Below are 14,487 nucleotides of genomic sequence, written 5' to 3'. Positions count from 1 at the left end.
ACTCTCTCTCTCTCTCTCTCTCTCTCTCTCTCTCTCTCTCTCTCTCTCTCTCTCTCTCTCTCTCACACACATATATAATGTACTACACTGTTAGTTCGTTATTTCCCCTCTTTGTGGAGATTTTCATTGACTGGATTATGAAGATAGTGATGACTTGAAGTAAAAAGTTCTTATGGTTGTTCTTATTTGTTTGTTTTTCTAAATTAAAAGTGACAACAAAATTAATAATAATAATAATAATAGAAAAGCGCTTTTCGTTGAATTGGCTGTGTGATAGAAGCGTCTGGTTTATCGGTTATTTCTTACTATGTGGAATCCCAGGGCGATGGCCCGGTTGCGCAAAACAATGCGCAGTAGGCTCTGAGTGTATGCAAATGTTGTGTTGTGAACGCCATCTTGGAGTTGTACCATAGAGGAACTATCGAGTGATATCGGAATACCCCTGTGCCATCGGAGGCACTTACACTCAAATTTAATGCCCTGTGAGCCTTAAGATGGCCACAACAGACAGTAAGATGTCTACGACAGAAAGGATCATCAAAAGTAAGTCCCGATAGCGGCTTTGCACAGAAGCCATCTTTCAACCGCCATATTAGATCGGGTTATGTCGGCCATCATTAGCATATCGCACTTGGAAAAGGTAGTAGCAAAGCGCCAGTATTGCACAGCTCTATGTGCATGGAATTTTGAGCAGCAAGGAAATCGTAGGTATTGAAGAGTTTATGTAATGAGGTGTAGCTTGTGTTTTTGCATCCTCAATTTTAGACCTATTGAAGGGCAAGTCTACCTCAAAATCGGATGGACAAGTGTGTATGTAATCAGGATGAGGACGAGCTTCCTCTCGATTTGTATGTAAACAGAACCAACCAGTCGGTCCAATTTATTACCTGCACACAAGACAAGAACCCGTTGCACATGTGCATTTTGTCTGCTTTGCAACATGGGTCTCTTATGTCGAAATTACTCCTCTGGTTTTAGATGGGGTAGATCTAGATTCTACGTTCATTGAACCCATTCTTCTAATCGTGTTGACTAGATTCTAGAGTCAGTACTGTGCACTGTGCTGTCTGCCTTATCTTCTGTGAGAAGAAAGAAGCGTGTCCGATACTTCAAATGTGGTTGGGGCAACGTTGCCGGACTAGATCTAGCTAGATCTAGATCTAGATCTACATTCTAGATGGAAGGACTTCCGTAATGAGCGACCACCCCATCAAACACAATAATATAATAAAGGGTAAATTTTTACTTTCACTCCCGCACACAGATGCACTGTTTCAGGGGTCAAAGTGCTGTACTGTTTGCTGCAGATCACACATAAAGCCACTAAAACTGTCGCAAATCTATTATTTTCAAGACAATTTCAAATCTAACTGTAAAATATCAAATTATGGGTGTAAAAACAGGGGGGGCATGCCCCCCTATAACCCCCCAGATTTTCTTTTACCCAAGTGGGGCAGGCCCCCCTGGAACCCCCCGATTGGTCCAAAGCATGTCTATCTCGGTTAAAAACAACCAAATATTTCAAAAACCATTAATTTGCGACGGAAATGAAGTTGATATTCGTGTTCAGCGCATCAATATTTAGTAGAAAATAGACAACTGGTAGCTGAGTGTGAGACGGGAGGGAAAGTAAAAAAATACCTAATAAAGAAGAGGCCTAACCCTAACCCTAGATCTACCCCTACCCCTAGCCCTCAATTCTGCTCTGTCTCATAGTTGGTTGCTCATTACGGGAAGTCCTTCCAAAATGGGTTAGATTTACATCTAGATTTAAGTGTTACTGCCAAAGTCGAGCAGTCTTGTTTTCTCGCAACACCTTTTGAAGGCATTTTCAAATTAAGTATAGATCTAGAAATCTAGATCTAGATCTGGCGATTGTCAAGATTTCCGCGTTTAATTCCGATGTGCGTTTTTCATAGCCTCAGGTATGTTTCGCTTAAGTCCCTAACCCTGACCCTGACCTAACCCTAACCCTGACCCTGACCCAGGGTTAGGGTTAGGGACCAAAGCGAAACATACCTGAGGCTATGAAAAACGCACATCGGAATTAAACGCGGAAATCTTGACAATCGCCCTAGATCTAGACTCTAGATCTAGTCTAGTAATATCTAGAGGGGAGGACTTCCGTAACGAGCGACCACTTATCATGACTTACAGTAATCGTACCGGTTCGGGCAGCACGTTTTTTTATAGCTGTCGGGCTCTGGAGTACAAAAAGATCGTTTAAAACTTTTTCAAATCTAGCCCCAAAAGAGTGGCACACAAACCTAAAGCAACCTCCCTTGCTTTCATTGAAACAAGTTACGGCGATATTTTGCTAAAAATAGTCCTTAAGACAGATTTTTCTTCATCAACTGAGCAAAACCGTGTTAAGCTCTTTCCCCGGAAGAGTTGGCGCTTTTTCGGTAGTTCCCACCCCGCATTTGTTATTCGCCGGTTTTGGCCCCAAGAGTAGGGGGGTTTCAGGGGGGCTTGCCCCCCTGACCTAATAAAAACAAGGTGTGGGGTTTCAGGGGGGCATGCCCCCCTGAATTTTACCACAATTTAATGTTTTGCAGTTGTTAGGTTTGACATCTTAGCTTGCCGCGAATCAAACGTATATAGATCTAGATGTAGGTCAGGCTCTATCAAATAAGGGGGGTGGGAACTACCGAAAAAGCGCCGAAGAGTTAACATTGGTTGTGGATGAAGGAGCCTGTGACCTAGATTCTACGTTTTGGTAGACTCTGAAGGCTGGAGAGTTATTTGCATATGAGGCCCTGTCAAGGATGAAAGACAGAGATGCCAACCAGTATGATTTTACGTATTTTAGTACGATTTTTTGCCGAAAATACGCGAATACGACTTTTCATGAAAAAATATGCGTCCTGGAATGCGAAAAATACGAGATTGAGTAAACCTATCTCATGTCCCATCTTTTGTCAAAATAGTATCAGTATCGCAGAACTGGAATATTTGAAAACCGAGGCTCGATCGAGAAAATCAAGATCTACTTTCGCTTTCGTTGCCTTTGAGTAGTTTGCCAGCAGTTGTCTAATAACGCAGCTTTTGTGACATGCAGGTTGTGCAGTATAAACGCAAGGTCGCTGTGCAAATAAATTATAAAATTTAATCAATGCTCGGACTTGCCTCTGTGCTGTCACTTGTGGAAAAAAAAGAAAATACAAGCGTAGTCCGATTTTTAGATTGTCTGGCTTGCCATCGTGACCGGTCACTGAACCTGCGCGCATTCGTGTCATAAATAAATGCGGCATCGTGTGAGCAAAGACCGTCTTTGGTGGGAGTAACGGCCTTGCGAAGTATAGGACTACGGAATAGGGTAGGAGATTATTGATATTTTGGAGGTTTAAGATATGGGGGAGGGTGTGAAGGCAACACCAGAGGACAAAAACTTGGAAGCACATTTCAAAATTTTGATAAGAGCTTTCTGCAAAGCGCGCGTTGGCTGTTGGTGCAGGCCGTGTGCGGAATCGGGACCCTTCAAACTTTGCAAGTCTGTGTTATTGAAATCATGTGTTAGCGTTTCATTGGATGGGTGATAGTAAATTATACCTAGCCTACAGTGTATGTTGTGGCTTTCTGTTCAAGACTGGTAGATTTTCAGTGTCACTACATCTTGCCCTACCACAGTTATTACAACTCTCACAGTGCATGGGTCTACTTGAGTCATTCAAGTTATCGCTTTTCTCTGAGTATGAGCAATAATTTGAGTCTGTCAGTTCATAATATGAATCATGACACTTAGAGTACTTAGACTGGCTCTTGGTTGTCGAAATTTTTGTTCTAGGCTCTTCCGAACTCTCAAAGCAGGATTTATTTTTTACATAATAATGAGAGGAAAATATTAGCGGTATAATAGACTGCAATATTTAAGTCAAACAAGACCCCAGTACGACACTGAACACTGACATGTTGTTGACTGGATACATGTATATTGTACGCGTGTGTGCTCCTTTTTTCGAGCTGGTGAGCTAGATCTAGTAATTTTTTTTCAGGAAATATTGCTGAACCCCTTTAACATTTTACTATTACTAGTCGGTCGGTCGGTCGTGGGGAATACACATTTTCCCCTGAAAATACACATTTTCATATTTCCCAATACTCATTTCGGTTTTCTGTGGTTGGCATCTCTGGAATGAGAATTTGCCGTTTAGTCTCGCCGTTTTTGCCCAAAGGGGGGGGGGGGTGCCCGGATTGTAACATAAAATCCGTAGTTTCTCATCCTTCGGGCACATAAGATAATATAGAGCCAAGGCCAATGGTTATATAACAAAGAATAAAGAATTTGTGCATAATTTAAATAAGGCCACCTCTATTCTCACACGGAGTGAGAATAGTGCAGGCGAGTCTTGTGGCTATTCTCACCGGGTGCGCGTTCACCAAATTTTGCGTTCACCCTAAACCACAGAATTCTACACTGTGATAACAGAAAAATTGTAGAATTCTGTGCCGTGAACAAACGTTCCATTACAATTGTAGCCTACTAAAAGCATACAATTTTGTCTGTGGGCAGTGGAGAGAGAGAGAGGAGTAGCGCGAGAATTTCCGGGCAAAATAAAATGGCGACCCGCGTAGTTCGGCTCGATTCGAAAAGTTAAATAGCCGTAGCATCTTTGTAGACAACCAAATTTATTTACTTTTGTGTTTTAACATCATTTTTTAACTTTGTTTTGGTCAATTTGATCGTCCACACCGATAGACAGTATTCAGAAAGAGACGGAGAGAGAGAGAAGAGGGGAGGAGTTGATCTTGCGAGAACTTCCGGGCGGGTGGGAATAGCCACTTTCTTTAAATAATAGTAGAATCAGATACAGCATATTAACTCAGTCAGACACCAGTGTAATAGAGTCAGATACCAGTGTGTAATACAGTCGGATACCAGTGTAGTAGAGTCAGATACCACGAAGTAGAGTGGGTCAGATACATACTCATTAAAATAGCTATAAATGGTGAATACCACTTTAGACAAACTATCATTGTGTCCAAGTGTTGAACAAACATTAAAAATCATGTTATTAAGCTTGCAAAGAAACAAATGTGATAATAATTGAAAATGACCGAATGTCAAAATACTGCCCGAATCCATGAGAAAACCAAAAATATGCGACCGAACTCGTAAATAAATTGGGCGTCACTTTTGCACCCAGTAAGGGCCTCAAACATGAGAACAAGCTGAAACAGGTCATTCCTGGGGTCATCCAATCACATGACTTCCTGTAGCTGGTTTCGGTTTGTCTCTAGGGCAAGGCAGTTAGGAGATATAAAGCTTTAAAGTCAACGTGCCTGTTTTCGTCCTTATTTTGACCGAACCTGTAATATTACTCTATGAGACAGCAGAATTGAGGGTTAGGGTCAGGCCTCTTCTTTATGGAAGTGGCTATTCTCACCCGGGGTGAGAATAGAAATACGATCTACCTCTCACCCCGGGTGAGACTTGCCAGCGTAGGCTATTCTCACCCGGTGTGAAACAAGACCTGTTTTTCCTCATGGAATACTGTCTATCGGTGTGGATGATCAAATTGATAAAAGCCAAGAAAAAATTACATTATAGCACTAAAGTAAGCTAATTTGATCGTCTTCAAAGATGCTATGGCTATTTCACTTTTCGAATCGAGCCGAACTATGCGGGTCGCCATTTTGTTTTGCCCAGAAGTTCTCGCAAGATCTACTCCTCCCCTCTCTCTCTCTCTCTCTCTCTCTCTCTCTCTCTGTCTCTTTCTGAATACTGTCTATCGGTGTGGACGGTCAAATTGACCAAAACAAAGTGAAAAAATGCTTTTAAACAAGAAAACTAAATTAATTTGGTTGTCTAAAAAGATGCTACGTCTATTTAACTTTCCGAATCGAGCCGAACTACGCGGGTCGCCAGTTTGTTTTGCCCGGAAGTTCTCGCACTACTCCTCTCTCTCTCTCTTTCTCTCTCTCCACTGCCCACGACAAAATTGCACGCTTTTAGGCTAACACTAACAATAGTAATAGATCTAGAACGTTTGTTCACAGCACAGAATTCTAGAATTCTGTTATCACAGTGTAGAATTCTGTGGTTCAGGGTGAGCGCTTCACTGGTTGGCCTAGGCTATAACGGTGAATGCCCACCGGGTGAAAATAGCCAAAAGACTCGCCTGCGCTATTCTCACCCGGGGTGAGAATAGAGGTGGCCCTTCTTTATTGTGTTTGATGGGGTGGTCGCTTGTTACGGAAGTCCTTTCCCTATTTTGCATTTGTCACCCAGTAAAGCAAAAACTATTACAAAAAATCCCTCTTCACATATTACCACCCCCCTCCCCCATATTCCCACTTCGCACACACACACACGCATTCTGTCTCTCTCTCTCTCTCTCTCTCTCTCTCTCTCTCTCTCTCTCTCTCTCTCTCTCACACACACTCACACACACACAGAGGGACAGAGAGGCGAACACACAACACCAAGCACTCAAGCACAATAAGCCAGATCCCACCCCCCTTATATTTGAGCCTAGATCCCAGATCTAAATCTAGATCTAGATGTTTGATGCGGGGCGAGCTAAGATATCAAACCTAACCACTACAAAACATCAAATTATGGTAAAAGTCATAACGGAGTGACTATTTCTCAGAACGTTAGGGAAAATAAAGTGGAACTCGTATTTCTCCAAACGGATTCCGTTCTCTGGATTTTTAGGTTATTTGCGAGATTTAGGCGTCATCTTTCATTCTGCCATTCTGCAAGGACTGGGAAGAAGCAATTTCTTTGAGCTAGAGATTTTTAAATGTTTGAATATTCAAAAACTTATGTTGTGATTGGGGCAACGTTCCCGAACTTGATCTATATTCAAAAACTTATGTTATGATTGGGGCAACGTTCCCGGACTTGATCTTTACTTCTTCTGAAAATACCTTCAAAAGGTACTGCAAGAAAACAAGACTGATGGACCTTGGCAGTAACTTATTTTGCATATTTAGTCACCCTGCAGAAACTAAAATCCTTGTAAGAAAATTTTTTTTTAATGCGGTTCACACCTTACACACACACACACACGCGCATGTGCACATACAGGCCACTCCATTCGCAATCATTATCAACAAATCTCGAGAACGGAAACCGTTCTGAGAAACAAAGTTCAAGTTTATTTCTCAGAACGTTCAGAGAAATAGAGCCGGCCAACTGAAACCCCACACGCTCTTGGGCCCAAAACTGGCGCTTAACAATTGCGTGGTGGGAACTTCCGAAAAAGCGCCCACTCGTGTACAATTGCGGTCCCGTTTGTGGATACTATTACTAGTTTTGACCTCACTAGCTCCTTTGTTTGTGATTCCATCTTGGAGAGGTTCAGCTGTGTAGTCTTTAAAATTATCTTGAATATAATACCTCTAGAATTTAGGCATCTTGGCTTAGTTGCCTTTCTGATGACAAAAGCAAGGATGTAATTGAGATCTTACTTTCGTGGTGGCAAGTTGGTTGTGGAATTCTGGTTCCCCCGACACACATTACATTGCTGTAATTATTGCTGGTTCTATTGAAAATTGCTTCAAACAAGACAAATACATGCTTGCAAAATTCTGTAGTAGTCAGTAACTGGAGTGTAATGACAACAGGTACCCCACCCCCTCTATGTGTCTTTCTTGCTGTCTTTATCTTTACTTCAAATATTATAGCGCATTTCTTTGCAAGATAAAAGCAGTGCTTTCCTGTTTTGTGTGAACATGTATCTCAAGTGACGTTGACATATTTCCTGGTCAACCATAATAAAAATGCAGCACTAACGTTCAGCAAGCTTGCCATGCACCCTTGTTTTTCCCCACAGGGTTTTCAAAGGTATTGACTTTCCCAGTACTCTGTGTGTTTGCAAGTGCCCACTGACGGATACTATAGTGCAGTCAAAAATTCGTGGCGCGACTTTATATATATCAAATACGTTCCTTAACTGTTGAACATAGATTCTCTAACTTTAGGGTAATGACTTATCTCAATTTGTCTTAACAGATGAATATATTTTTTCAAACACCTGCACACCAAATTCTTGAAATTTCCTTAATGATACAATACTACTAAAAATCAGTCGATGGTTTGTTATTGTACAGATTTTATGGAGTTTACACTGAGGCGATCAGGGCTCCCCTTTTCAGGCTAACTTAAGATCTATCTGAAGGGGTATTTAATTAAACCCTTGTTTTAGAAACTTTAAAAAGGTTGTTTGTTTCTTAGTTCATGTCTAACAAACTAATCCTCAAAAAAGTCAGGTAAACATTGAACTCACAGTCACACATAGAGTGACCATGACTATGATTAAATGCTAATGATTTTTAATTAACTCTAAGGTTTCGTTGTAACAATAAGAAATAAACCTTATGCAGTTGCGAGCAGCGTAGCCCCCGGGGGATGGTAGTGGTGGTTTTGTTTTAGTACGGATTTACGCTGCTTGCAACTGCATAAGGTCATAATGAGCGCCAAAGGGTGGATGTCAACAGAAGTCTAAAAGGGGAATCTGGCTTTCTGCTCGTTTCTCTAGCTTCAACAGCACAAAGTCTGCTTCGACTATCAAGGCACTCTGGAAATAGCCGTTCACAAGAGAGTGACAAACATACAATAGGCCTGCATGTTGGCCGACAATCGTATGGAGTCTGACAATTGCGACCCGACCCGCTACCCTGCCGATGCTAAAGCTAGGCCCACCTGTATTAGTCAATATGCGAAGTGTGAGGCCTGGCTGATTCGTGCCAACGTCGGCGTTTCCGGCATAATTGTCGGAACCTGAGTAGAAATACGAATACGAAAAAGGGCGACGACCTAAATTAGATCTACTTTCAGTTTCTTGCTTGAGCGGCCATTTTGAATTCGTCTGTTGACTGATGGTTCAGATTTTGATTTATTCACTCTTTTAAGGCCTACTCACTTGTCAAGTTCTACTGGATCTAGATTTATATAGATCATTATAGTCCTCTAAGGAGGATTCTTTTCCAATTCTATTGTCAAATCCTATAATTATAGGTTATGCTGTAATGTTAATGTTGGTAAAAGAGCATTTCATCAGGCGAAGTTTAGATCTATCTCGGTAACTGGGTACAAAGTCACGAAGTAAACAGACCATGTAGGGGAAATCTTTTGTGATTACGGAAAGTTTCAGCACCCAGACCCGGTATAGTGTGTGTGTGAGAGAGAGAGAGGAGGGGGTACAGAACAGGGGGAAGGGCTAGCAAATATCATGCTTCAGTTGACAGGAGCGAGCGAGAGAAAGATAGAGTGAGAAAGTAGGTGGGGGAGAAAGAAAGACTGACAAATAAAGAGAAAGAGAAGGCAAGCGATACACAAAGGAAAGAGAGACAGAAAAAGAGGGGAGAGAGATGGAGAGAGAGACAGAGAAATAGAGAGGGTGACTATTCGATCTATGACATTGTTTTTTTCTTCAGATTGTCTTATTGATTCCTCCAACTCCAAAACGGAGGGGGAAAAAAAAGGATTGTTCATCGAAAAGACATCTGCAATGATGCTGCAATCTTCATTTAGATCTAGGCCTTGAAACTAGATCTATGATTTATGTCTCTCTAGAAGAACTTAGAGGTCTACCCTGAGCCAAGAGGGTGTTGAAACTTTCCGAAATCACAAAAGATTTCCCCTACTGTGTATATTGTATCCCCTCTTACAGCAATTTAGCCCATTATGCTCCTTATTTGTTTTGGGGTGTGTTTTTGTTTTCATTTTGGACTTTTGCTGGCTCTTTTACATTTCTGAAGGGCCGTATTCTTGTACCTGTGCTGCTATTTTATCATGGAGGACTTCCGCAATGAGCGACCACTATGAGACAAAAGTAGAATAGAGGGCTACTTTTAAGGGTATGGGAAGGGTTTTAGGGTTAGGGTTAGGTCTCTTCCTTATTGTGTTTGTTAGGGGTGGTTGCTCGTTACACGGAAGTCCTTCCTTTTACAGGGTTGGGTTGATTTAAATCAGTTGATTTTTTTTATTTAAATCAACTTGATTTTTTAAATAAAAATCAGTGATTTAAATCACTTTTTTTTTAAAATTATTTTTATTCAGTTTTTACATATTTCAACATTCAGAATTCCTTTCCTTGGTTTCATAGAACAGATATAAGGTGTAGTAGACTAATATATTCATGCTTAAAAGTCTGCTTTCCCTCCTTTCACTGTAAAATAATACAGTATTCAATTTACTTTTTTTTCCATAATTGAAATCAAAGCTGGGTTGATTTAAATCAGTTGATTTTTTAAAATTTAAATCAACTTGATTTTAAAAATAAAACTCAGTGATTTAAATCACTTTAAAAAATGTATTCTGTTTTTACATCTTTAAACATTCAGAATTCCTTTCCTTGGTTTTATAAAACAGATATAAGGTTTAGTAGACTAATATAATCATGCTTAAAAGTCTGCTTTCCCCCTGTCACTTTCTTTTGCGGTTGCTTAAATTAATCATGAGTTAAAATAAAGACAATGCATTTTGCACTAAAAGAACATACTTTTAGCAACCAAAAATCCTAAACTGTGTCGATATTTAAAAAAAAAAATTTTAATTTAAAAAATCCGATTTAAATTTTAAAAATCTTGATTTAAATATTTAAAAAAATCGATTTTAAAAAAAAATAAATCACCATGTCCTTTTATGACACCCACAAAGGGGGGGGGCACACAATTTTCAGACAATCTGGTTGAGGCTCACATGCAGGTCCACAGATGGCGCATTTCCTGCAATCTGCCATTATGTGTTGCTTTCATTGCGGGTTGGTCGGCAATACATTTTTACCTGCGGATTAGTCCAAATTTGGCTAGGCGTGATCACAAACTTTTTGTGCAAATTTCTTTCTTTCTTTCATTCTCTCATTCTTTCTGTCTATCTTCAGATTGTTGCCGCCCCCTGAAAAATGTACGCGTTAATCTAGTAAATTGATACCCCCTTGGGTGGTGCCACTGACTCAACTACAAAAGGGAACTACTGCTTTTTCTTTCCTAATCCTTACTATCGTCATTTTCCTATACTTCTTATCATGTATGTTTGTCACACTCTTGTGACCCGCTATTTCCGGGATGCCTTGATAGACGAAGCAGACTTTGTGCTGTTGAAGCTATAGAGGTGAGCAGTGAGCAGAGTAAGCCACTGTAAGCCTGATTCCCTGTAAGGACTTCTCTTTTGACGTCCACCCCTTGGCGCTCATATGACCTTAAAACAAAGACGAAGTAAATTAACCTGTGATTTTTTTGGATAGAAAATCACTTTCAGAAAGAAACTTTTGCCAATTTTTCTTTATCCAGATGAAAATTGTGAATGGTTCGATAACAAAATAATTATTAATTGTTGAACTATTGTAGCACTGGCAAAGGGAACCTGCTTATAAACATTGCCAGCTATGGAAAGATATGTAGGTGAAGAAATCCAGCAATACAAAATATTGGTGAATAAAAATAAGTGTTATAATGGGTTGTTGGCAATTTCTTCAAGTACCATCTTTTTAAAAAAGCGCTAAATTTCAAGTTCTTTGGGAGCTGCGCCCCCTGAAACCCCACAAGGACGCTTTCTTGGGGACACGCATACACACACACACACACACACACACACACATCTCCCCTTCATCTTTTTTGTTTGTTACTCTCTCTTGTAACAGCTCTAATCTTCTGGCGCTCATAATATGACCTTATGCAGTTGCGAGCGCCGTAAAACCTCTACTAAAACTAAAACACACACACACACACATGCATTGTGCTTGCCATACGTTTTCAAAATATAATTACCCAATATCGCGAACAGCAATATGCCCCGCTTGATGATAACTAGAGCTACGTGTACTGGGGCAATGATCATCTTTTGTTTTTTCCTTCTTTGTCTTTGTACTACCTGATTTTTGGGTCCAAATACCTGAAATGGGAACTTTAAGGTAGCTCTGCTCTAAATCAGATATGAGTTCAACGCAATCACTCAGGGGGCTGAACTCAAATCGCCTTTAAGGTTGTGGGCTGAACTGGAGCACACATTAAGCTGTGGACAACGAAATCTTTTTTAAACAAAGACATGTATAATATATATAACAAAAGACAATGGTTAAAATGATAAAACAAGGTATGTCAATTCATGCCCTTGTCAATTTGTCAGAACTAGATGTTTGGAATCCTTTCATGGCAATAAGTTCATTTATGGTCCGAGAAAGGTCTGAGATGCTAAGTTCAAAGAATCCTCTCGCTGGCTGATTTAATTGTTTGCTGGGCTGGATGTAGGCCTTGAGTTTGACAACTTTGCTCTAACTGGTCAAAGAAAGAAAGGCTAAGAGGGACATTCCCCTACTTTTCTGGGTGTCATAGAGAGACCAATCAGAGGAAATGGCAAGACCAAAGCGAAGGTCTTATATGGCGTATTGGCCTCGTATCTATGAGGGGGGGCGAAATTGAAACTTGAAAAACTTTCAAGTTTCCAGTGTGCAAAATAGACAATGACAATGGTAATGATAAAATCTGATTTGTGAATTATTGGCCTCGTATCCTGGAAGCTGCAAAGAATCTCTGTATTAGAAGGTTCATTGAGGTCCTGACTTGAGCTTTAGAATCCAAGATACTAAAAATAAACGACCATCTGATGAACACATGGGAGGGGGGGGGGGCATCAAGCATTCCATTTTAAAAGGGTTTCAAGTAATTTTTATATGAAGTGAAACTTTGAAATGACATCTAAAACTTATGAACAAACACCATCGAAAGCTCTCTTGAGTCAGAGCTATTGTGCGAGCTGAACTAACACTAATATTTGATGTCAAAGTAAGGAATGCAAAAATAATTGTCATGTGAGTCCCAAATGGCTCCGGGCTGCAAGTTTGAGACCCCTAGGTGGGTGTTTGGATGATGCTACTGGTAGGTCCTACTTCTTTTTTTCCCTCTTGTTTCTATCTCTCTTGCTTCCAGCGCTATTTGAGCGTTATTGTGTCAATGTGCTTCTCTTCACTCGAAAACAAAATGTAACTACTGGTGTTTTTTTACTCTTCTCCCCCCGGCGATGCCACTGACTGAAGTGTCTTTAGGCCATTCCCAAAGTGGGACATTTCTCGTTCTAATGCACAGTAGAATTGTAAATGGGCGGATCCAATAATGTCAATAATGTCATGCTGTTGAGGCTAGAGAGGTGAGCAGAGTAAGCCTGATTCCCTGTAAGGACTTCTCTGTTGACATCCACCCCTTGGCGCTCATATGACCTTATGAAGTTGCGAGCGCCGTAAAACCTCTACTAATATAAAACGTGTTTTTGATACCACAATGGGGGACAGTAGCCACAGGAAAGTTTCTCACAATGGGAGGGAAGATGCAGTGGCGACTGACTCTTATCTATGATTATTCAAGGTTTCTCACTGTTCAGCGGGGTGGTCTTGACCCATCCAGGAAACGTTCATGTCTAAAACTTAAACAAAAAGAAATTTTTTTTATAATTACTAAAAATAGTGCGGCCAAAATAAGATTTTATTAAATTTTCATGCCTTTCAGAATAAATGGCTGCTTTCGTGGGACCTCTCTGGATGTTAACAGCCGTTTTATGTCTTGAAAAGCCCTCCCCCCAAAACTATAACATAAACCTGATTTGTTTTTCTCCTTGTTTTTTCTTTTCAGGTGTTCCTTTCCCTCCTAGTCATAGAGTTTCCATGAGTGAAGCATTTGATGCCAAAGGAAAGCCAAGGCCAGATGTTTTGAAACAACACTTCATCCTTGAAGGACGTGTCACAGAAGATGTGGCATTACGCATTATCAACGAAGGTGCTGCCCTCCTGCGCCAGGAAAAAACTATGATCGATATTGAAGCTCCTGTCACAGGTAACAACCGTTTATTCCTCTTATTTATGTACAATTTCAAATTTCAATGCATTGGATTCATTAGCATTGTTAGTCCATTCCAATCATATTTGTAGATGTAATTATTCTTCTTTTTGGGAAATTTGAGTTGTTTTGTTTCAATTGTGGTCTCTTGTTTTTAAGTTGTGCTTATCGCACGATCTGCTAGATTTTAGGCTTCATTGATGTTAACACAAGCTCATGTGATGAAGTTATTGAGATCCAACTCCTACATAACCCTGTGTTCTGAGGAATCATATTCTGATGAGCTGTTTTACGTATTTTTTTACCCAATTGTACAGTATTCCCTCTCAATATCGCTGTTCACAATTTGAGGACTGGTTGGTTTTTTTGGTTTTTTTCTCTAAATAGAAAATAAAAGCTGGGACACTGTATTGGCGAATGGTTAGCGGAGATGTGCCAGCTCAGGGCTTATTATTCAGTACTCCAAATGTGAAATTATTTTTTTTATAATGGTGGGAAATACTGGTGAACCTGCTCAAATGACCACTTCCCACAAAAAATTGTAACACTCAGATGAACACTTTTCTTTTTGACAATGGAATCTTTGACAGGTTCAGCTGTGGATTCGGTAGTATCATTTCTCCTGAATAGAATTTTTCCCCTTTTGCATTATAATGTAAGGTTCTGGAAGGGAATCCATGTGATATTCGAGGAATACTGACTACATTA

At 40.3% G+C, this 14,487-nt stretch overlaps 1 protein-coding gene across 3 annotated transcripts in view; it reads left to right on the top strand.

Annotated features, from left to right (window-relative positions):
* Positions 1-323: 323 nt before the first annotated feature.
* The window catches only part of LOC101850144 (serine/threonine-protein phosphatase 2B catalytic subunit alpha isoform), a 53,156-nt gene continuing 38,992 nt past the window's right edge, over positions 324-14,487 (top strand). Inside the window, exons 1-2 of one of the 3 annotated variants that reach the window (XM_005092448.3) lie at positions 324-543; positions 13,576-13,776. In XM_005092448.3, coding sequence (XP_005092505.1) covers positions 495-543; positions 13,576-13,776 — 250 coding nt within the window. In that variant the 5' untranslated portion in view covers positions 324-494. The remainder of the gene's footprint in view (positions 544-13,575; positions 13,777-14,487) is intronic. The other 2 variants (XM_005092450.3, XM_005092449.3) reach the window with 2 other exon arrangements.

This window comes from Aplysia californica, unplaced genomic scaffold, assembly GCF_000002075.1.
Source record: "Aplysia californica isolate F4 #8 unplaced genomic scaffold, AplCal3.0 scaffold00046, whole genome shotgun sequence".
NCBI classification, from domain to species: domain Eukaryota; kingdom Metazoa; phylum Mollusca; class Gastropoda; order Aplysiida; family Aplysiidae; genus Aplysia; species Aplysia californica.
The sequence above is the reverse complement of the archived record's forward strand: the minus strand, read 5'-3'. Positions and strand labels throughout refer to the sequence as shown.